At 42.8% G+C, this 21,731-nt stretch overlaps 2 protein-coding genes across 3 annotated transcripts; one reads left to right on the top strand and one right to left on the bottom strand.

Annotated features, from left to right (window-relative positions):
- Positions 1–754: 754 nt before the first annotated feature.
- Positions 755–21,293, bottom strand: LOC113843944 (uncharacterized). Of its 2 annotated transcripts, none has more exons than XM_027459878.3 (2): positions 21,236–21,293; positions 755–1,835 (listed from the first exon to the last, which is right to left on the bottom strand). In XM_027459878.3, the coding sequence occupies exons 1-2, from the start codon at positions 21,239–21,241 to the stop codon at positions 906–908; spliced, it is 936 nt and encodes a 311-aa protein (XP_027315679.3). In that variant the 5' UTR covers positions 21,242–21,293; the 3' UTR covers positions 755–905. The 2 variants fall into 2 exon arrangements, with proteins under 2 accessions (XP_027315679.3, XP_027315678.3); XM_027459877.3 differs by lacking the exon at positions 21,236–21,293 and adding an exon at positions 2,020–2,312.
- On the top strand, positions 12,529–17,865 carry TMEM254 (transmembrane protein 254). Its single transcript, XM_005015748.5, has 4 exons — positions 12,529–12,706; positions 12,810–12,913; positions 13,694–13,753; positions 16,218–17,865. Exons 1-4 carry the CDS (start codon positions 12,599–12,601, stop codon positions 16,336–16,338), a joined length of 393 nt encoding a protein of 130 aa, XP_005015805.2. The 5' UTR covers positions 12,529–12,598; the 3' UTR covers positions 16,339–17,865.
- Positions 21,294–21,731: the final 438 nt, after the last annotated feature.

A 21,731-nucleotide genomic window follows, 5' to 3' on the forward strand; every position in this document is an offset into this window, starting at 1 on the left:
TGAGTCTAACAACAGGCCCACTGCATGAAGTGCAAAGCAGGAACACAATTACATCTTTGTGTGACTGCAGTTCCACAAGTTCATTATCGCCCTGGTAGAAAGCCTTCATTTGGTAAGGAGAATTTTTTTTTTAAATTAAATTAACACCATTCCTTTAAAATAATAACAATCATACAATTTGAAAAAATTATACAGCGGGACACCACAAAAATATTGCCTTTTAAAAGGCTACAAATTTGGTCATTTTTAAATGAAAACACTATACATTAAGTATCTAGAAAAAGGCCAGGAGTGTCCTTTATCAGAAGCACACCTAAAACTCAAATACACCCCGTGAGCCATTCCCTGCCACCACCCAGATTGTTCTTGCCATGTGCATACCCGTTTTGTGTAAATGCCTTCTCCATTAGAGGCTGTAAATAAAGTCTGTTTTCTGCAAGTTCTTAAGTTAAAGAAAGTGGATTCAGACCCAGGTAAAAAGAAAACCTTGTACAGCAAGGCTACAAACCCAATTCCATAGTCTCAAGCCTCCTGGCAGAATTAATCCCACACAGTCTGAGCATTGGATGGCTAAGTCTCCGTACAGATGTATTTGTGAAGATCAGTCTGTACATATAGGTTAAGGAAGCTACCAAAAAACAAATGCATACAGGAATTCCTCTGCAGGCAGCTTGGTGGCAATCGCAGCAGAACGGGGCTGGGAAGGGGCAGCAGTACACATTCAGCAAGTCATCTCTTGTATACCTTGCTAATTGTGTTTATCTTTCTTTCCCTTCCAGACAGCACACACATCTCACAGCAAGCACTCCACCCTTTGACCTGCAAAACCTCTAGCCAATTTAGATGGCACTGCAAATTGAACAAAAATCACTCATCTTTCAAGGGGCAGACTCGCTGTCACAGTTTCATGTGTGACCCACATGACAGGTTGAACTCTGGCCACCCAAAGCAAAAAGATAACTTTTAGGCCCTTGCTCCCCATTTTGCTCATTCTCAAACACTGAGTCTAAGCCATTCCCCCAGATTTCGTTTCTTACACCCAGCCAATGAGGGTCATAGTCATTTACTGTCTCCAGCAGCTGCTGCCCATATGATGGGGCTGGAGCAGTCCCTGGGTATCTCCCTTCATGTTTTGCAGGTACCAAAGGAGGACTAGCATCACTCGCTGCAACCACAGGTGGGCTGTGCCTCATCTGCTTAAGCTCGAGCGTAGATTCCCCTTCACTGTAACTCAGAGTGGAACCCTTACCGAAGGGGGAAGTGTCTGGCTTCATATACAAACAGTTCTCATTGACCAGGCCTTGGTCAGCACTGAGGTAGTTTGAGACAGGCCTCCTATACATGTTCTCTTTAGCTGACAGATATTGGTAATCTTCTGTACACGTCTGGAGAACATCTGCATCTGTGTAGTAGTTTTCAGGGAAAGATTTCTTCCAGTAGGGATAGTCCTGCACTTGCGGGACAGGGAGCGAGAGCTGAGGAGCACTCCCTACGGCTCCCGCACCGAACTGGACCCCTTTTCCCACGTAATCCGTGCTGAAGTGAGACGGGGTCTGGGTGAAGCCTCCAAACGCGTTATCCAAGCTCCTGAAATGCGCATCGAGCCTGGAGTACTGCTGCCCCGCACAGGGCTGCCCGAAGCTCAGGCCGCCCCCCGGCAGCCCGGGCTGCAGACCGAGGAGGCCGGGGTCGGGCCCCAGCCCCAGGGCCCCTCGGCAGCGCTGCTGGCAGCCGCCGTGGCTCCGCTCCTCCTTGCCGGACACGGGTTTGGGCTGGAGGGCGGCTTCGCCCTTCTTGCGGTTCAGCTGCCGGGCCCTCCTGTTCTGGAACCAGACCTGCGAAGGTTGAGCAGGCGTTAACCCGGCCTCCTGCCGCTGCCAGAAGCGCTCTGCCGAAACACGCGGCAAGAGGCGCTGCCACCGAGGGACACCCCTGGGACCCCGCGCCGCCCGGCTGCCTCCCCGCTGCCCAGCAAGGGGGGCCGGGGCGGGCAGGGAGGGCGCCCTCCGGCTCTCCTACCTGGATCCTGGCCTCGGGGATGTCGGTGAGGCCGGCGAGCTGCTCGCGCAGCGCGATGCCGGGGTACGGCTGCTTCTCGAAGGCGCGGACCAGCAGCTCCAGCTGCGCCTTGCTGAAGGACGTGCGCTTCCTGCGGCCGCCCTCCCGCGGGGCCTCGGGCCGGGGGCTGGCGGGCTCCATGCAGGCCGAGCTCTGCGGGGCCCGGGCCCGCCGCCCGCCTTATGAGCCCTCCGCCCCGGCCCTCGGCGCCCCCCACCCGCCCGGGCCTGCCCCGGGGTGACTCAGAGCCGTCTCCCACACCTCCATTGTCATCCCATCACCAAAATACACACCGCGAGGGCTCGCCCCAACGCAGGAGCCAAAGCGTCTCCCGGCGAAGCCCCCGCCGCCGCCACACACCCACCCACTTTCTTTTTTTTTTAATTCAAGTGGAAGGGCAATAATTTCCCTTTTACTTCAGCTCGGCCTCCTGAAAAGGCTGCTTTTGCCCTCCGGCAGGGCCGGCCTTTCCTGGAAACCCAGAGCTCCCCAAAGCACTCGGGATGTCTCCCCAGCTAAGGAATATGGGTGCCCCACATCACCCCCTGCCCAAGGGGAAACCCTTCCCTTATTGTCACCATCCCCGTTACAGGTCCCCGTCTTCCCCGTTTGGTTATACAACTCCACTCCTGTTCCTGGCAGTGGGAAACTTCTCACTGACTTAACTGGGGCAAGCAAAATGCTGGTGGCTTTGCCAGACACCACACCAGAACCCACCACCAACACCAAGTTCCCCCCGGCACTCTCTGCAGTGCTCTGTGGGGAGTGAAAGAAAAATTTCCCTCCCGTGTGCCTGTGGAAGAGCTCAGCATAACCAATGCCCTCATGCCCATCCTCTGGAGGAGGATGAGAAGCCTCCTTGAGGCTTCTCATCCTCCTCCAGACAGCTTCACGCATCCAAGTCATGCACAGAACAAGCAAGCTCTGTGTTTCAGTCCAAGGTGAGGTCATGACCAAAGTACTAATGCAAATGAGGGGCCAGAAATATTTTTAGAGAGCCAAGTGTGACATAAGGGTTTACAGGGAGCAACAGTTGCTATGCCAAAAGGGATTAGATGTTAAAACAGGATTAGAACGGCAGCAAATCAATTAGTTAATGTAATAATTTGTCAAATGAGGCCATTAAAGGCTATCACTGAAGGAGTTCAAGAGCAACAGCATCATTACTTCATGTGTCTGTTGTCTCAACACGTCCCCAGTCATTTTTCAGCTTTGGGACCTGCTCCAGCTTGCTGTGAAGCTTAAGGGTACAAGAACAAAGCGTGAGCTATTACGTATTTGCATTCTGCAGGGACCACCGCGCCTGTGATCCAGGCAGCCACTTCTCAACTGAGCTGGACAAGGATTTTAACGTGAGGCACACCACCACAGTCATTCACAACAACAAGGAATGCTCTGCCAGACAATGCCAGAGATGACAATCCGCCCCTGTGAGTCTGCTACTCCAGAGGCTAAGTTCTTTTTTATCACCTCTGTCCATAAAGCAAGACAAATACCCTCAGAAACAATAATACGATAATAACAACACAATAATTATATTGCAATATTATATATTACAATAAAATACATTTAAATATAAATGCGTATAAATGTAAAGAATACTTTCTAGCAGAAGTGTATATGATGGCAGTGACAATTTCAGAGGGATGACAGCAGTGTGTAGTCCAGGACATCTGGAAGAAACACCTTGAAACAATTTCTCACTTCTCCTTCCCATATAATTCTCATAAGCCTGGACTGTCACAGCACACACACATTCCACAAGGAATTGATTTCTCTCTCAGAGTTCCAGGATGGTTCAGAGACCTTCCTTTCCATGTAAGGACACAATTTTTCATATAGCCAAGAATTTGCATGTGGGAGAAAAGGAAAACCAGGCAGCAAATGGTTTGGCAGTTCTAGGTACTGCAAGGTATGCTGCTAACCCTGAAATTTTAGTTCACTTTTAATATTCAGATACGCATTTAGGGAGAGGTAGATTAAGGTTCAGACACAACAGGCAAATTTACAGAGCTTTACAACAATTTTATGGACAATCTTCTCCACAGCAAACCCAGCTACTACTCCTTGTTCTGATCACACAGGATGCAATTCTACTCGCCTTTAAGCCCCCACAAAGCTTCACACAGAGTCCTGCACGTGCCAGCTCCAGTGCGTGCTTGACTAGAAAGTGCACCAACTCACAGAGCTACTCCATCCAAAAACCGATCACTTTTTTGGCCAAGTTAGTTCTTGGCTAGCTTAATTCAGGCACCAAAAAGGGAGGGGGATGCACAGGTGCAGAGAGAAAAGTAGAACTGGGGAGCTCTGCTTTAAACTGGCCGAGGGAAGCATGGAATTGCATATGACCCTTCCATCTCTCCGCATTTCATCTCTCCGTGGGGTGCATAATGGATCAGATCAGGGAATGGTACGGAATCATTTGCCAGGTACAAAGAGAGCTAACTCATACAGTCTGGCCACAGTGAAAATGATGCCACGGAGAAGGCAAATATTAATAATGATAATAATAATAATTTTCCCTTTCTGGCTTTCCATTTTTTTCTGGCAGAAAAGGTCTGAAAGCGTCACCTCATAAGTACAACACAAAGCCGACCCTGCAGGCAGCCTGCAACATTGGTCTGGAGAGGAGCGGTGATCCCCCCCAGCACACACACGCACCCCTTACAGACAGACAGCAGAGAAGAGATAAGGAGGAGTCATCAGAGGAGAACTGCTGGGGCTTGCAGCGACTTGCACTACTTGCTAACAGCGAGTGTCCATCGCTGCTAGCTAGGTCAAACAGAGCGGGCTTTTGTTAACATCCCCTGGCTATGGAGAGAGCAGTTCACACTTCCCGGAGTTATTGTTCCAGGCGCTCTGCCAGGCAGCCTCTTTACACCCTTCATTTACAGAGATTTTCTTTGCAATGCTAATTGATAGAGACTTAGATTGTGAGTTTGTTTTTAAGTGAGATTCCAGGAAACAAGATGGCAATCTTTGCCTCCCCCTCCTCTTCCCCCTCTTCTGCTCTGGCACACGGACTTGGCCTAAGAGCTAATTTCTGCTAGTGACAGTTTGGCCATGCTCTGAGCCAGGCACCGACCAGCCCTTGCTGACCACGTTCCCTTGGCTGCTGCATGTGTCATAACCAAAACAACCGTCTGTGAGCCTCCCCATCTCTTCTCTAAACCATATCAAGGGGAAATGCTCTCTCTCTTTTTTTTTTTTTTTTCCTCTCCTGTATTTTTTATTCATTTCACAAAGGACTGTAAAATAAATGCCAACAGCAGTGAAAAAAGGGGAACGGGAGAAACGTGGAGTAAGATGCAGGAATACAGAAAGCAGTATGCTTAAAAACTGTATCTCTTCAGATCATACTCGGATTACAGGTTGTCTTCAGGCTCCCACCAATGCCCACACAACTTTGCTGCAGATTTCAGTAGGGTCTAAACGTGGAAACCCACCATGTCCTCTGCCAATGCCCCTTTATGTCAGAGTTATACCATAACTGTATCTACAGAGGAATTAAAATCACACATGGAATGTACCGAAAATATTGCTCAAACAAACAAAAAAACACAAAACAACAACAACAACAAAACCACTATGTAACAGACATCTAGGAAAGGCAACGAAATGATTAGCACTAGCCACAGTGCTCTTTAAAATGGCTCTGAAAAGGGTTTGCATCTATCCTAGCACAGATCAAGGAACAAGAAGCCCCTCTCCTTTCTCCCTCCTGAGCAGCCCTGGTGTGAGGAGATGCGAAGGAGGCCCCAGAATCGTGCAAGCACAAACGCGATGCCCAAGTACCGAGTGCAGCATGGGCCCAGCCGCCAGGCGCCTGCCTGAGGAGTCTTTGGACAAGCACAGACCCCTACAAATCCCTACATCAAACATTTTCCAGGGCAGTACCATGCTATTGATATTTAAGAAGAACTTTCATCCTGAAGGAGGCAAGATCAATTTCACTAGTTGGTCTTCAGACATTAACACCTCATAAAAAGGATGTTCATGCCTCGCTTATCTAGAGTGCATCTTTAATTATCTCCTGGTACACATTTTGCAGCCCATTACTTACCAGTCAACACTGCTTTAATTATGGGTTTGGCAGTAAAAGACAGCCCTTACATCACTGAAATAAAAACGCTACAAAGCAACCCTGGAGAATAGCAGAGATGTCATGTTCAAATGTAAAACTGTGGAATTCAGCAGCAACACGTGGATCCTCTTCCACAAACATCTCCCCCCATGTGCAGTCCTGTCATAGCCAAATGTGCCCAGGAGCCCTCCAAAGACCACGAGCAGCCAAACAATGCTCGCGCTCTCACCTGCTCTGCAGGGCAAGGAGCGCTTACAGGGCACATCTTGTTCTGAAGGCAATTCAGTAATTATGAAAGTGCCATGCCAGACACACATCCGTGACGTGTTTAGGCAAGCAGGATGGAGACACATCTTGCACCTTGAGCAAAGAGAGGTGAAATTTAGGATAATCCTTCCTTTGCAAGAGCACTCATTGTCCAGTTCAGCACCAGCTGAGAGAGAGCTGTCACCAGACCACTGAGCCTTTCCCTACAGCAAACAGGTTTCTTGTGACAGAGCAGTGTTCTGACCTCTCCTCCTGCCTGAAATGAATGCCGTTTCCAACAGCTATAATGAAGGAAAACACTATTGCTGAGAACAACACGAACTGTTAAGGCAAAGCAGTCTTGGTCTGCTGCAGTACCCATTAAAATTGACAGATTTCAAGGTGAAAAAAGCATTAGGCCAGCTTCATGTAACTTGTGAATAATCTTAGACTTTGGTATTTCTTACATATAACCCTTAGAAGTTCAACTGCATGTTTACCTAGTACTCGCTGTCATTTGCGACTCAGGGACTTCCTAAGGTGGATTAGTTTCTAAGTAAACAGAAAACACAATGTGCTTCTATTCTGTGAACTGGAACAGTCTTTTTTTTTTTTTTTTTTTTTTTTGAATCTATGTAAAATTTTAGCATCCTCTCACTAAGACGTCCACAGCTTATCTACATGATCTATGAAATAACATTTCTATTTGTTCTTGATGTGTTGCCTGCTTGAATAATTTGGTGCTTGCTGTGTCCCACACAAGAACTTGGAAAGCCCCATGCTACTTCCATTGGTTCATGCTGCCTGCTGTTTCATCAAACCCCATCGCTTATTCCCTTCAGCAACCTCATTTCCAGACTGAAGAACCCCACTCACTGCAGCTGATCCACGGTTATTCACCCTATGCCCCATGCCTTTGGTCATTCACGTTCCCCTTTGAGAACTTGTTCCAGTGCTACTGTATTTTTCCTGAGACAGGAAGACTAAAATGTCTTCCAACATTTAAGATGTAAATAATCACGGTGTTTTAAGTATTATGTTTTCAATGATATTTTTCTTCACCACTTTCCTAACAACTCCTAAAAATTATTATTTTTTTTTTTTGTCCACCACTGAGCTGGCATCCTCACAGAACCACTTATCAAACTCCAAGATCACATTTCTGAGTTGTACTGATCATCTGCAGCCTGAACCTCAAAATGGGTCCTTAGTCGTACTGTCATTATGCTCCTTGCTGTTCCCTACTGTTGAGTTCTTGAGTCCTGTGACAATCTTGAAAGTCATCGTCACTTCTTTCAAAGAGAAGACTGCCATAACTTTTAAAGGAAAAACAAACAAACAAACAAACAAACAAAAAAAAAAAAAACAGGTGAAATTGCAGACTTCATGCCCTATATTAAATGGTAGTTCAGTGGTGCCTAACACCGTTAATTGTTCTTGTGAACGAACGATGGAAGAAAAACCCCAGGAGATGTATGTAGGATTTGCTGGGAAGGCACTGAATAGTGCTCCCATTCCCACGAAATGCAGTGTCTTCTCCTTTGGTGAAGGGAAATCTCTTCTGCGGGCCAGGCCCACCTCAAACAGCCATGCAGGACAGTGATTTGCAGTTTGGGCAGGCAGAGCCTGAGCCTGCACAGAGTTAGGATGACCACAGGGAAGGGCAAATCAGCAGAGCCAAGCAGGAATGGGCTGCTGGATTGCCATGTGTACAAAGCCCAGTGCATAGATCATAATTCTCATACTCCTTTAAACTCTGATAGAAAAGCTGTGCAGTGACGTGTGCAGTTGCAAATGCATTCACTCAAATCTTGCTTCAAGAAACATCAGAAAATTCTGTTCAAAATATCCTCCCAAAATCCGAACTTGGAGCACTCCCAAGTGCAGTTCGGTCTGGCAGGCCCTCACTTGCCCAAACCCCTGAGATAAGCACCGTTTTGTTTAAGTGCAGCAGTATTTTAAGACCAATAGGGTCATGTTCACAGTCTGCATTCCCTTATTGTAATCCCGTCCCTCATACTCCCTGCCGTCTCCTTCCCCGTCTCCCTCCTCTTTGTGAGGGCTCTGCCAGCCTCCTGTCTGCAGATGCCCTAGGACTGAGCAGCGCCAGAACCACTTGGGGACTCTTAGCACCTTGGAGGGTCAGACCTCTGAACTGCAGATGTTTAGGACAGGGACTACATCGTTTGTGTGTGTGTGTTGGCGCAATACAAACACACCCATGTGATACTACAGAAATACTACAAACCATCATAGTCTGCCAAGCTTGATTACGCTAACTAGTCACCTAAAGACGAGTGAATGTGGCCTCAAGGCTAGTCTGCTTGGACTGGAGACAAGTTGTCTGCAGTCCTCTCCTCCCTGTTCAAAGACCTATTGGTCTAAGCTCCCTTGTCAGTCCTGCTCCTCATCTCCCAAGTAGTATCCCCGCCCATGTGCTTGCACTGAGGTGCGCTTCCCACCCATCTGCTACTGACTCAGTTTCTTTGCCAGATCTGTGCTGGCTTTTTTGTACTGCAGCCAGTTTTCCCTCACAGTATTGCTATTTCAGACCCATAGGGGGAGAGAAAAAAAAAAAAAAGAAAAAAAAAAAGAAAAAAAAAAAGAAAATACCCAGAGCTAAAAAAATGTCTATTGACATGACATTTTCGTTAACTGAGAAATACATTAAAAATGCATTAGCTGGTCCCAACAGACCCTCAAGAGTAGAGCACTAATTGGAAACCTTCCCTTTTCCCAACACTGTGTGCCTGTGCTTACTACCATGCACGTGAAGAACTTGGCAACCTAACGCTGTGGCTTTCAAAGCAGAAAGCAGAAATAAAAAGTTAGGAATTCTCTCTGAAAGAAACCAGAAGCAATACCAGATACCAAATACTACTTATTAAAAGACTCAAACACTGTCATCAAGCAGTTAAGGGACAGAACAAGGCATCCAAATGCTGATGGCTTGTTGGAGACTTGCTCCTTCAGCCTGTTTTAACCACTCAGAGCATAACGCTGCCCAATGCTGGTATGCAGTCATGGCCCCCTTATCTCCATGTAACACAGTTTTATAATAGTTTCAACTACTCAGGTTTTTCCAACATAACCAATATGAACAAAGTTGCCTGGTCATGTTTAATTTATCCTGGTAAGGTAGGTTCAGTATTATTAAACAGTCTCCCCAAATGGCATAAAATATCTTTTATACCTTCTAAAAACCCTACCAAATACCCATTGCATAAATCCAACTTAAAAGAAACCCATCAAACACTTGTAGCACAAATCTGAACTGTATAAGCTGAGATTTCAAATGGATGTCACTTGTTAGTATTTCACTTTTTAAAGCTATGTCACACATGAAAGAAATCCATCAGAGATGCATGCATATCTTAGTAGGACAAAAGTTACTGACTTCCAACAGATATCAGTAAAACCAACTACAGATCTGTAAAATGCATGCCTGCAATAAAAACTGAAGCTCTGTTTGCAACCTGGACTTCAAACTGGTGAGTTTTTGCTATTTAGAAGAGCTTATTAATGCTGGAGTGTTGGCTGCAGCACATTACAATATAGAGGCCTGTTCCTTTTTAATAACAAAAAGCACGGTGTTAGGATAGGCACACAGAACTTGACATAAATTGATCTCTAAAATGCACAAACTGAGTCTATAGTAAAATCCATGAGAAATTACTACCTTTATAGCTTAAAGGTAATACTTAGTTATTAATTTTTGCAAAGACTAAAGGTGTAGCTGGGGCCTTTATAGCTGGCAATTTCCAAGACTTACATTATGCTCCCAATTATATTCACAACATGATAGAAGAGAACTAGTTTTATCAAGCACCCATGGAATCCATTTACCTATGAAAGCGATAGATCAAAGAGATGTGTGAAGGTTTATTTACTTCCAAGTCAGAATTATTGTACCCCACTGCTTCCTCTTATGCACTTCTCATCATTCCTTGAAGTATATGAATCTGCCAAAAGTCTTGACCATTAGCTGAAAACTGTAAGGCTTTAAAGACCATATACTTCCTTAGCTTATCCAATTTCAAATCTCAAAGAGAAAATGAAATATTTTTCAACTTAAATTTAATTAATTTTCCATTTAAAATTAAAAATAACAGAGGAGTGAAGGTGTATGTTAACTAGTTAAATTAGCAATCAGACATTTCTAGCAGTCAGTTCTTTACAGCATTGTGTCATTTAACTCTGATTTAAAAATATTTTATTGATAATTCCATTTCCTTAAGTAACTTTCACTGGCTGTATCTCATCTCTTTTAAACCAGCCACAAATCCAGTTTAAAGTTGACTGCAGTTCGTTCCCAAGTAATTTCCTAAAAAGATTCCAATCCCTTAATCATTCTTTATCCAAAAAGTTGCTGTTTACACAGTCACATCACTGACTCCAGTAGGATGACTCACGCAATAAAGGTTAGTCTGGATTAGAGTAACCACCACCACCTTTTTTTTCTCTCTCTCTCTCTTTTTTTTTTTTTTTAAGAAATTTAAAAGCCACAGAAGAGCTAACATGTCTCTATCTAGTCTCCGGCATCTACCAAGAACACAAAACAAAAGAGGCAGACTACCTGGCAAATACCCTTTGTACTTCCCGATGAAAGTGAGATAAGTCAATATCTCTAAGTTAGAGATAGCAAATGTTTCTAAACTGAAGGGGGAATGAGTTTTCTACAGTATTAGGTACAACAAGAACTTTATTATATGAAAATCTACTAGAGTGATATAGTGCTATAAACAATGTATGGAATGAGACAGGTATGTTTCAGGGATTACAATGCAGTGGTCCATTTTATTGTTTTCAGCTTGACTAACCTGTCTCAGTTTACATACATAGTCACGGTGGAGACCTCAGGACCCTACAGACACACTTTCAGCGAAAAAGCCTTTTATTAACCTTTTTCTTCCTTTTTTATTTTTTTTTATTTATTTTTATTTTCTTTCTTTCTTTTAAACTAGCATATTTGTCTTTGAGATCTCCGGGAGGATCATACAGCCACCATTTTCATGTTAGGGCAGTGTTAATTGCCATACCTGTTGATCTCATAGCGAACATCTGTTGTGGTCTTAGATTCTTCAAGAATACTTGTGGCTTTAATTACCAGCCTGAGTCTGTATCTAAATCAAGTGTGGCAAGTGAAAGAAACATGTTTCCATGCAAATATCTTTCTAACTTGTTTTTTTTAGGATTATGCTTTTCTTCAGTTTTCTGTGGCTTTGTCTAGTACAAAAATAGGCTCAATGCACAATCTGTGTAGCCTGGAGCAGGGTAAAGCCAGATGAGCTCATCCTCAAATGCCGATGGAGCCCTGTCACTGTGATGGCATCCATGCTGATTGTCAGACACCAACATCCCTACGTCCCCCAGCACAGGAAAGGCCTTAGAAAGAACATGAAGTTGTTTGAATCCTGTCACACAGAGATATGTATTTCAAACTATATAAATCTAAACATGGCCTGGCCAGAGCTGACTGAGCTGTCCGCCGGTGCTAGGACTTGGTGACATTTTGGTGTGTAGTGTGCTGTGGGGAGCTGCCAGGCCTTAATTCAGTCACTTTGTGACACTGACCAGAAGAATGAACACCAAAACTGTAGAATTCTTGCAAGTGAAGGCTCGGGAAGTAAAGCGTGAAGAAATAGTTTTATTTCCTATAACTCGACGAAGTAAATTAGCCCAGCATTTTTCGATACTTCACACAGTACTGTTTGGCAACTGTAGTTTCCAATTCAGATTATACTTGTGAATAAATGTAATTACTGACATCTTCTGGTGTCGAAACCACAAAGGAGCCTAGGCATTAAGGCACAGATCCAGGCACTTTGCCGAAACATGATCAAGCTTTACAGCTAGACTCTGAGAAAAGACTTCCCCAGTGCCAGCCGCCAGCCCAACAGCACCTAAGAAACGGCGAGAAGGACTGACAGGGGACAGGGGGCCGCGGGATCTCTGTGCTTGGACACCTCGGTAACCAAACGCCCTCAGAAGGGCCGAGCCTTTCAGGGAGGAGCAGCGGCCGCCCTCAGCCGCTGCCCCGGGGATCGCCGCCGGGAGGCGCTCGCTGCTCGGGCCCGGGCTGAGGCGCGCCCCGGCCGCCATTACGTGCGGGGGGCCGGGCGCGGTGTTGGCCCCGCCCGCCCGGTGCCGCCCCCCCCGAGCAGCGCCTTAGCGGCGGCGGCGGCCCACGGCCGGGAACAGGGCGACGGGATGGCGGCGGGGACGGGCGCGGAGCGGCTGCAGGATGGCAGCTGCCACTTCCAGCGCTCCCGGCTGCTCTGGATGATCGCCATCGCCTTCGGCATGATCCTGCTGGGCGTAAGGCGGGCGCCGCGGCGAGGGAGCGGGGCGGGCCGAGGGGGGCACGGAGGCTGCTGCCAGTTTCAGCGAGCTAACCTTTTTTTTTTTTCTTTTTTTCAAGTGGGTAACGCTTGGACCCTCAACCATACCTTATAGCTATTTGGGACCGTTTGGCACCTTCCTTCGCTATATCGCAGAGCACTACCACACGTGGGTGTGCTACGCGTAAGTTACTCTGATTTATCGCACCTCGCTTGTTGTCCCTGACTTCCCTGTTTAGGCTGTGCTAAGGAGCTTTGCTGTGACCCGGCTGTTAATTGCATGTAAAGAGGTCTGCCTGCGAGCTCATTACAGCTCGGGAGGGGGGTGCTAGGCGTGTGGAAGACCAGAGAGGCTAAGACATGGCTGAAAGCTTAAACGCTCGGCTTGCAGCCTGGCATCGGCGTTGTTACAGTGGAAAGGGAAAGGAGGACGATACGGCTCCTGGGTACGTTACTAACTTATCCTGTCCATGTGAGAAATAGTCTGCTGAAGCCACTGTGTAGTGCTTAGCTTTGCTGGGTTACAAAACACGTTTTGTTACCTTATTCAACAAGAGCTGGAATACACTTCCTGTAGCCAGGTCTCTCATGTAAAGGGAATCCTCAGACTGTCTCACTTATTTTACCTTGCATCATGTAGATGATAGCCTTCATCATTGCTTTGGCATAGATATTGAACTGATCTGAACTGCATATCCTGCATAGCTTTTTAAAAAAGCTTCTATACAAAAAACTACTGATCAAGTGTGATTGCCACATTATGTGTTCTGTTAACTTTCTCAGTGGACTTCAGGCAGTTTTAAGACAATACTTTTCCTCCTAAGATAATAAACACATCACTTTCTAGCTTAAAATGTAGAGTCAATTCTGTGTTCAGCTTGATATTCCTTGCATAATGCATTTTGGATATGTTAGTCTTCCACCTAATTTTCAACAAAATAAAACATGTTTTCTTTTTTATCAGGTTCTATGTATCCTGGCTGATTCACCTAGTAGAAGCCCTGTATGGTATTCAGTTATGCCAGTAAGTTGGTCTCCTCCCTCACCTTAAATGCTCTGGAAAGGATTTCTGATACAAGTGACATAACTTACAGACTGATTTTGGTGGTGATAAGCAACAATATTGTTTCTGAGGATGCTGATAAAATTCTTGCTGCAGTGATAGCTTGCTGTACTCCGTAAGAGGTTACTGCTGTACTGGGTAGCAAAAAGGGGGGGTGGCAACTTAGAGAACTGGCAGCAGCAAAGTCTGCCAAAGCTTGTCTACCTGCCTCTGAACTCACTGTTCTTTGTATTTATTTATTTTGAGAATCATTCTTTATATGATAGTATAATATATAGTTTCTTGTTCTTCATTATTACGTCAGATCCTGGGTAACATAGCACTTCAGAAAGCAGTGGGTAAAAATAAATAGATGTCTAAATTCAGTCAGATGTTAACAAAATTTTGAGACTGTTAATTAGAGGCTTAAATTCTATCTGTATTGTGAAAATACAATTGGATGCTTCTGTTTGGGACTACGCAAGATCTGATTATATATGCAAGTGGAGGAAAACATTCACCAATCAGACTCGAAAAGTAATGCCAACTAAGTCTTAGATTAGGAGAACAAATTGTTTGGAGACGGCATGCAGTCCACACACATCATCCTTGTATTCATTTGCCTTAAGTTTGTAGTAATTCAGAAGAATGCCGTTGCTACTTCTCATGCTAGTATTTCTTTTTGATTTTTGTGTCTCTATATAGTAGCTGGCAAGTCAGTTTGCCGTTGTGAACACTAGATGTTTTTCTACTTGATTTAATTAATGCCCTGTTTGTCACAAGCTTCTCGGGTAACATCTCATGGAATCAGAGGGATTTTATTCTGTTGAAGCTATCTGAGGTGGTTCTCAAGGCATAAAACATTCAACAAAATAGGAGTTGTTAATCACTATTTACCAAACTCCAAATTTAAGTTCTATAGCTTTATGTCAAAACTTCAACTCTGATTCTACAGATGTATTTCAGATATATGGGCTTAAGGTGATTTTAAACCTGAGGACGCTTCATTACCATTGACCAGACCAAATGGGTCTATTGTAATCAAGTTAAGTAATGAAGTTTTTGCAGAGCAGTGTTAAAGACCATAAGAAAAAGAGCATGAGTTTACCTGCACATTGACTTGGATTACTAGCTAGTCACAAACACTATATACTTCTTACTGATGTAAAACATGGTGATGTCTGCTTACGAACATCACAAAGGAGGCATGAGGAAGAACTAGAAAGCAGGTAGGTATACACTTGTTAATCAGTAGTGGCACTTCCATTTGGCTTCTGGCCTGTATTTTTGCATATGATCTTTTCAAGTAAGCTTGCCTTATAGAAGCAGGTACAATTAAGACCTAGTTTTTAAATTTCTGCACTCATTTGAAAACACTGCAGATGGGATTATAAACAGTTTTTCCACAGCTGGTAAGAGAACTTAAGAATGAATAGTAAGAAATGTTGTGTTAATCAATACTTCATACACATTAATTTGGTCTGTGTAGACACAATTAACAACTGAATTGTTCTAGAAAAGATCAGTAGAGGGAGCTCCCTTCTAAAATTAATGTGTACACTTAGGCTCAACAATTCTTCACTGGAAATGTGAAACCTGTTGTTCTGTTAACTATCATGTTTATCCTTCTATTCTCTGTAAATCCAGGAATATTTCTCAACAACGGTAGGGTGTGGGGATAGAGCGTCACATTGTTGGTTGAGAAGGACAGTTGTCTTCAAGATGGTCACTGTGATCGAATTTTTAAGGGATAAGAAGCATGACTATATTGCTAGACTGAGATAGTGTGACTGTTGCTTCAAACTCTTAATGCATTTACTTGAGTATAAGTCAGCTTACAGACATTCTTTATAGCATCACTAGACCTCTTTGTGTAACATACAGAAAAAAAATCAGGTGCTATTTAAATGACAAGTCAGATCTCTTGATCTTTCTGTACCTTTTTCTAGCCACAAATTCGGGCAACAGTGATCTGCCATCCTGCATTGCGTAGTGATACATAAACAATTGTCAGGCCAATTCGTCCTGCTAGTACCCAGACTATCGTCACCAAGAAGGTATATATGGATTTGTGTAAAGAGCAAAGGTAGATTAGTATTAGGCTTGTCTATTTACTTGATTCTTTGAAGTGTGTAAACTTGTCATAAAGAACAAGTCATTTCACATAGCATAGACAGAAATTGGAGATAGTGTATTACTGAGGAAATTTTATGCATGATATCTATAAAAACATTTGTTCTTTGACAGCTTAAAATCCACTGCAATCTGAAGTACTAGTGTGTTCAGTTAGTAGTCTTTCAAAAATTAGCTCTCAGTAGTGACAGTAATCTAAGATCAAATGTTCTAATCAATTCTGACATACCAATATCTGACCTTAGTAAGTATTAAAATGTAGCCTGCAAGATTAAGCTTTTTGATACATTTTATGGTTTTGTTAATGTTACAGATCTAAAGGCATCACTGACCCAGCAGTTCAGTTTCATTGGTTCGTTCAGACACTTCTATTCGGATACGCTTCTTTTGGTCTTCTGGTGTCTTACAAACCTACAGCCAAGAAGCACTACTAGAAGACTGTGAAAGACATCTCCTTCGACATTGTTCATTCTCATTTTTCAGAAAATAACCTGTAATTAGCTAACTTAGGTTCCTGCTATGTGATGCGATGCCCTTCTACCAAAGTAACTCTCCTCTTCCTTAAGAAGAAACCTACATGATGATATTTCATAGGGCCCTGTGGATATTTCAGCAGAAATTCAGCCCTTCAGTCATGGCACTTCCAAAGTTTAATCCACATTATTGTGCAAGAAGCCAAAGGTTGCTCCTTTGCAGTGTTTGGCATTGATTGCATACTCTGATCATCATTGATAAGAAAAATCCCTGACAGCTGGTAGCAGTGGTTGATGAACAACCTTTTCATGGAGAAAAGGCAATGAACAACCTTTTCATGGAGAAAAGGTTTTCTTCTACAAGAGGAACAGGTATTTGCAGCCACAAGGCAACTAGCACCTGTTTTGTGGTAGGATTTAAGTTTTCCTCCATTTACTCCACAGGACCTTTTACTAGCTTTTTCTTTTTTGTTAGATCTTGGTCTCTGTACTTTGTTCACTTAACTTACTTTGTTCCACAAAGGACAGACCACTTCATTGCTGCAGGCACATTAAAAATACCAAGTCTCAATTTAGGTTGAGGTACAGTGATGAGCAGGGATACATGAAGCACTTTAACTTGGTTTAATACATGTGCCTTCAATTTCATGCAGCATGACCTCATCTTTTGAATGAAGATTTTAATCTTTGGGTTACTGTAGTATATAGAGTGTAGTCTCTCTAGTATACTCTATTCTCTCTATAGAGCATAAACAGAATCCTGTAGCTTTTTTGAGAACTAATTTATTATCCAAGAAAAGCACAAGCAATTAACATCTCAAAATCTAGCTGAAAATTTTCTAGATTGGTGAATGAAAAGTATGCATACTGAGTAAACACCCACGACTGTTTACCTGATACTCATGCACTGAAATCTTGGTTGAGAGACCATCTTAAGCACCCCTCAGAGTACTTTCTGTATGGGTAGTGAGCCCTTGTATCGTATTGTCTGTTTTATACTTCCTGCTATTTTAACCAGAATTAGCCTGTCTTAACACTTTTAGAAGTAATTATTTATAATATTAACCACAATGTGAGGAGAAGTTTTACCACACAATCTGTGACACTGTAAGAAAAAAGAAAGATAAGAAGAGGTGGGTTTTGCTCTAAAGAAAAACAGTAACAAGTAAATATATACCATGTCCAGTACATACAGACTACACTGTAAAACTTCTGATAGAGAAGTCTTATTAAGTACAGGTACATGAAGTTTTTGCTTTTCAGCTGCTACTAAGAGCATGGAGAACTGATGGGTTTAGAATTGCTGGTTTTCTTTCTTTCCCTTTTTTGGACAGTGGCCCACAGATAACATTAATAGTTTTTTGAGTAGAAAGTTCTGTTTAGTGGTTAGAAATTGACAGGAATGTCAAGAACCTGAGCTATGTTTGTTTTACCATATAACCTTTTCTCTTATTCTGTGATCCTTGAATAAAGTTTAAAAAATATAAAGAGTTGTTTGGTTTTTTTGGGGAATAAATGTCTGTACCAAATATATTTCACCTATCTAGGCATCATCTTTACACTAATAACAGTATTTATACTTGCAGCACACAGCATTAGCTGGCTGTATGTTTTCCAAAGCAAATCCCACAGAAGCCCAGAATTTCTGTTTGGATGAGGTATTGATACATTTTATCTCTGCCAAAAAAATCTCCCTGATATTAAAACATGCAGAAGTATAACTAGTGGGTGTATGAAGATGAATTCTAATTGAATGCTTAATGAGCTCTTAAGAATGGGAAGGCATAAAAGCTTTGGTTCAACATTATCGTGATAATGCTCCTGTACAGAGGAAGAGGTGTAACAGTAACATTGAGGCTAGTTAAGAGAAAAGTCTTGATTGTTTCTCTAGTCCTTACCAAGCCATTTGTATGCTTGTTTCTCACTATTCACTTTCCATCACTAAAGCTGTAAAAGAAGGACTAAGCTATTTTTCCCTCCCAGCACCAGTCTGCTAGGACACCACTCCTGATGCCAACCATCACAGCTTTCAGGTGGGTTCTGGAGGGCTGTAGGTAAATCATAGCTTGGAGAATTTAGCAGCTGTCTGCTAGACTCGACTCAACTAGAAACGCTTCCTTGTAAAGAGGCAATGGTAAAAGCTTTCTCAGTGCCACACAAGGAAGCAATAAAAGAAAAAAGTTAGTCAACTGGTAACTGCCATTAGTTACAAGGTAGTATCAGGCTAAAACATTTCTTTTAGTGAGACCATTGCATCAGCAGGTATTTTTGAAGACTTTCCATTTTTATTTATTAACTTGGCAGACCTCAGCAGCTCCTTGGAGGTTGTCAGGCATTGCTTTTCAGATATTTTGGAAGTGTAACCATAGTGCATGTCTACTTCCATGCATTTCTCTTCTCTGCCCTTGCTTGGCAGGAGTTCACTTTTCCCACCTGTTAAGTTTTTTTTTTTTTTTTCATGCATGCATTTCCACCCAATGCTGCCTTACTTTTCATGTTTTTGAAACCCTTGAGATAACCAACTGAAAAAATTTGAGAAGTATGGGATAAACAGTACTGACTGTCTTTTAACGTAAAGTACCCATGAGGAAAAGAAGGAAACCCACAGAACAGAAAGATTCAATGTCATTTGGAGATCTTATTTCTGAACATTTGTTTATAGTGCACTTAATATCACAGCAAGGTAAACATAATACCTCCCAAATTATTTGCTAAGAAAAAGCCTACAGAAGAACCAATCTAAGTCACCAACTCACTGAAGTTGTCAGACATTTACGGCTAGCAACAGGCTCTTTGGAAACCACACTGATTACGCCAGAGAGAAGCACTTCTCCAGGCTATCCTGATAAAATGTTGCTCTTAATCATCTGGAGCAGTTCTTTTCACTGCAATCAAAATACCCTCTCTACAACAAAAGGGAAAAGCAACAGAAGCATGTCCTTATGTTCTTACAGCAGCTCAAAATCCAGGCTGGATTTCAAACCATCTTCCATGTCTACATCCAATCCACCCAGCCTTCCAGAAGAAAATACACATCAGTACTTCACTTAAAGTTTCGAAAACGTTACTTCACACCAAAAATGAAACCATATGAGACTTACAGAAGGACTTTCACTGGTAAAGAACACTGCTAAATAATAAGGCAAGCCAGCGACAAAGCTGACACTGTAAAAGATTTTCAGGATACATATTTCTGCCTGCCAGCCAGCTGATAGTACCAAAGAGAAATAAATGCAGCTTAACCATACATTTCAAATTGAAACCATAAGAAAAAAAAAAAAAAAAGCTATGAAAGCCCATGTGCAAAACTAGATATGCTTTATGCTAATAATATAAGGTAGATGTCAGGAAAATACAAGACAACAGTGCTTGTTATTGGCAGGCATTTACCTAAATAAGGTATTTATCTGACCTGCATGGTGTCTCCCATTTATTTATAAGAGCTATTTCTAAAACCTTAAGGGTTTTTGCTTAGTTTTGCAAGGGAACAATGAAAAAACTCAGTCACAGTATGGTTTCTTTTCTTGGTTTGCCACTCTTCCCTTCTGACCTAGATTTTTTCTAAACACAATAGGAAACAACCAGGCCAACCTTTGGAAATCCCCAAAGTGTTGGTTCGTTAAACATATTCAATTTGCCTTGGGGCTGGACAGCTGATCTCCTGAATGGCAATGCACTCCAATTAAAGCAGGGCAAATGGCCATCTTGTAGTCTGCAGTAAGTTTGACCTCTATAGCAACGATGGCAGACTGTCAATACAGTAGATTTTAGAGGAACAGGGAGCTGACAGGTGCTTCCCAGCACCTGATATTAAGGCTTCCAGACAACTGAGCTTCTCAAAGGAAAAAGTAACTAACGTAGTAATGTTTTCATGAACGAAATAATTCAAATTATATATTTCTTCTGTATTTATAGCTCATGCTTTAATAACGAGAGGAGAACATCTCTTCACATTTTTTGATTACATAGCTGTTGTAAATGAGTCCTCATTACTGAAGCCATGAGTCTCACTTCACTACTTACTAGCATAAGCAGTTTGAAAAATCCTTTGCTTTTTTTTTTTTTTTTTTGCTTTTTAAATATAGGCTTGTACAGTTTTACCCACCTGCCTTCCAGCAAGTGATCTCCATATATAAAATAAAAATATTTTTGTAGTGGTATTTTATTATTATTATTATTAATGACTCTGCTCATTTGAGGACTTAATAAAAACTTTTGGTGTATTGCCATACACCTATACATTTGGTTTATCTTGTTAGTGAAGTGTTTATTCAGACTGATGCCTGCATGAACAAGTCAAGAAATTATCATGGTTTTGTAGTCCTGATCTGAAGAAAACAAGGAGACACTGAAGAAAGCAGTTTGTTTAAAGAAAAGGGGCGATAGGGAACCTCAGCATTTCCTTCACCATTGTTCTTCAGAGGAGAGGCAGTAGTAGAGCACCATCTCCATACTCTACGAGACTACACAGCCCTTGCAAGACCTCTACAATGCTACATGCAATTGCAGTACTTGAATGACTGGAAACAAGGAAGGGAGAGGTATAAAGAACACAGCTGTATGTATTCCCAGTGTACTCACTTCCAGACTTCACTTGAAGAAAAACATTTCAAGTGCCCCTTGAGAAAACAGACGGGGGGGGGGGGGGCAGCTTTCTGACTTCAGAAACCACAGAAGTTAAAGTTTCCTTCTTAAGACCCTCTAGACTTCTTACCACAAGAAAACAAACATGAACAAACAATTCTCCTCTACAAGCTTCAGAGGCATGAAAGACTAAGAAGTCCACAGTCACAAAAACAAACAAACAAACAAACAAAAAACAACAAAAAAAAAAACACCACCAAACAAATACGGGTACCTGCATTTAGAACTTTCAGCCATCACCACCAGCACAGCTGAAACCCCTTACTGACACACCCTTCCTCTCCCTGAGGCAGGACAAGCCCCTCATATCCTTTCTGTGGATGCACTCAGGTGTGGTTGATTCAACCCTGCCCCTGAAGGACTTGCTAGGCTCTTCCTTTCTTTGGAGAGAGAAAGAAAGAGAAAGAGAGAGAGACAGACACTACGGTCTTAAGGATCTTATGTGTGCTCAATACTGAATTACTTCAAACATTCAGATTTTATCAGAAAGCTTTCCAACAACTTTTGCTGCAGCTTTATTTACCACCACCACCACAAGCACATCAAAGTGATGGGAAATGCATCAGCTCAGGAAGGCATGAAATTCAGCAGGATTACTCTTCCATTTGGATACAGCAACAAGTTCGGAGCTCATGAAAGCAAAGGTTCGTAACAGAAGAAACTCTGTAAAGTTCAATATCCTACATGTGGCAGTCTGCTTACAGTTAAAC

Source organism: Anas platyrhynchos, chromosome 6 (genome assembly GCF_047663525.1).
Source record: "Anas platyrhynchos isolate ZD024472 breed Pekin duck chromosome 6, IASCAAS_PekinDuck_T2T, whole genome shotgun sequence".
NCBI lineage: Eukaryota > Metazoa > Chordata > Aves > Anseriformes > Anatidae > Anas > Anas platyrhynchos.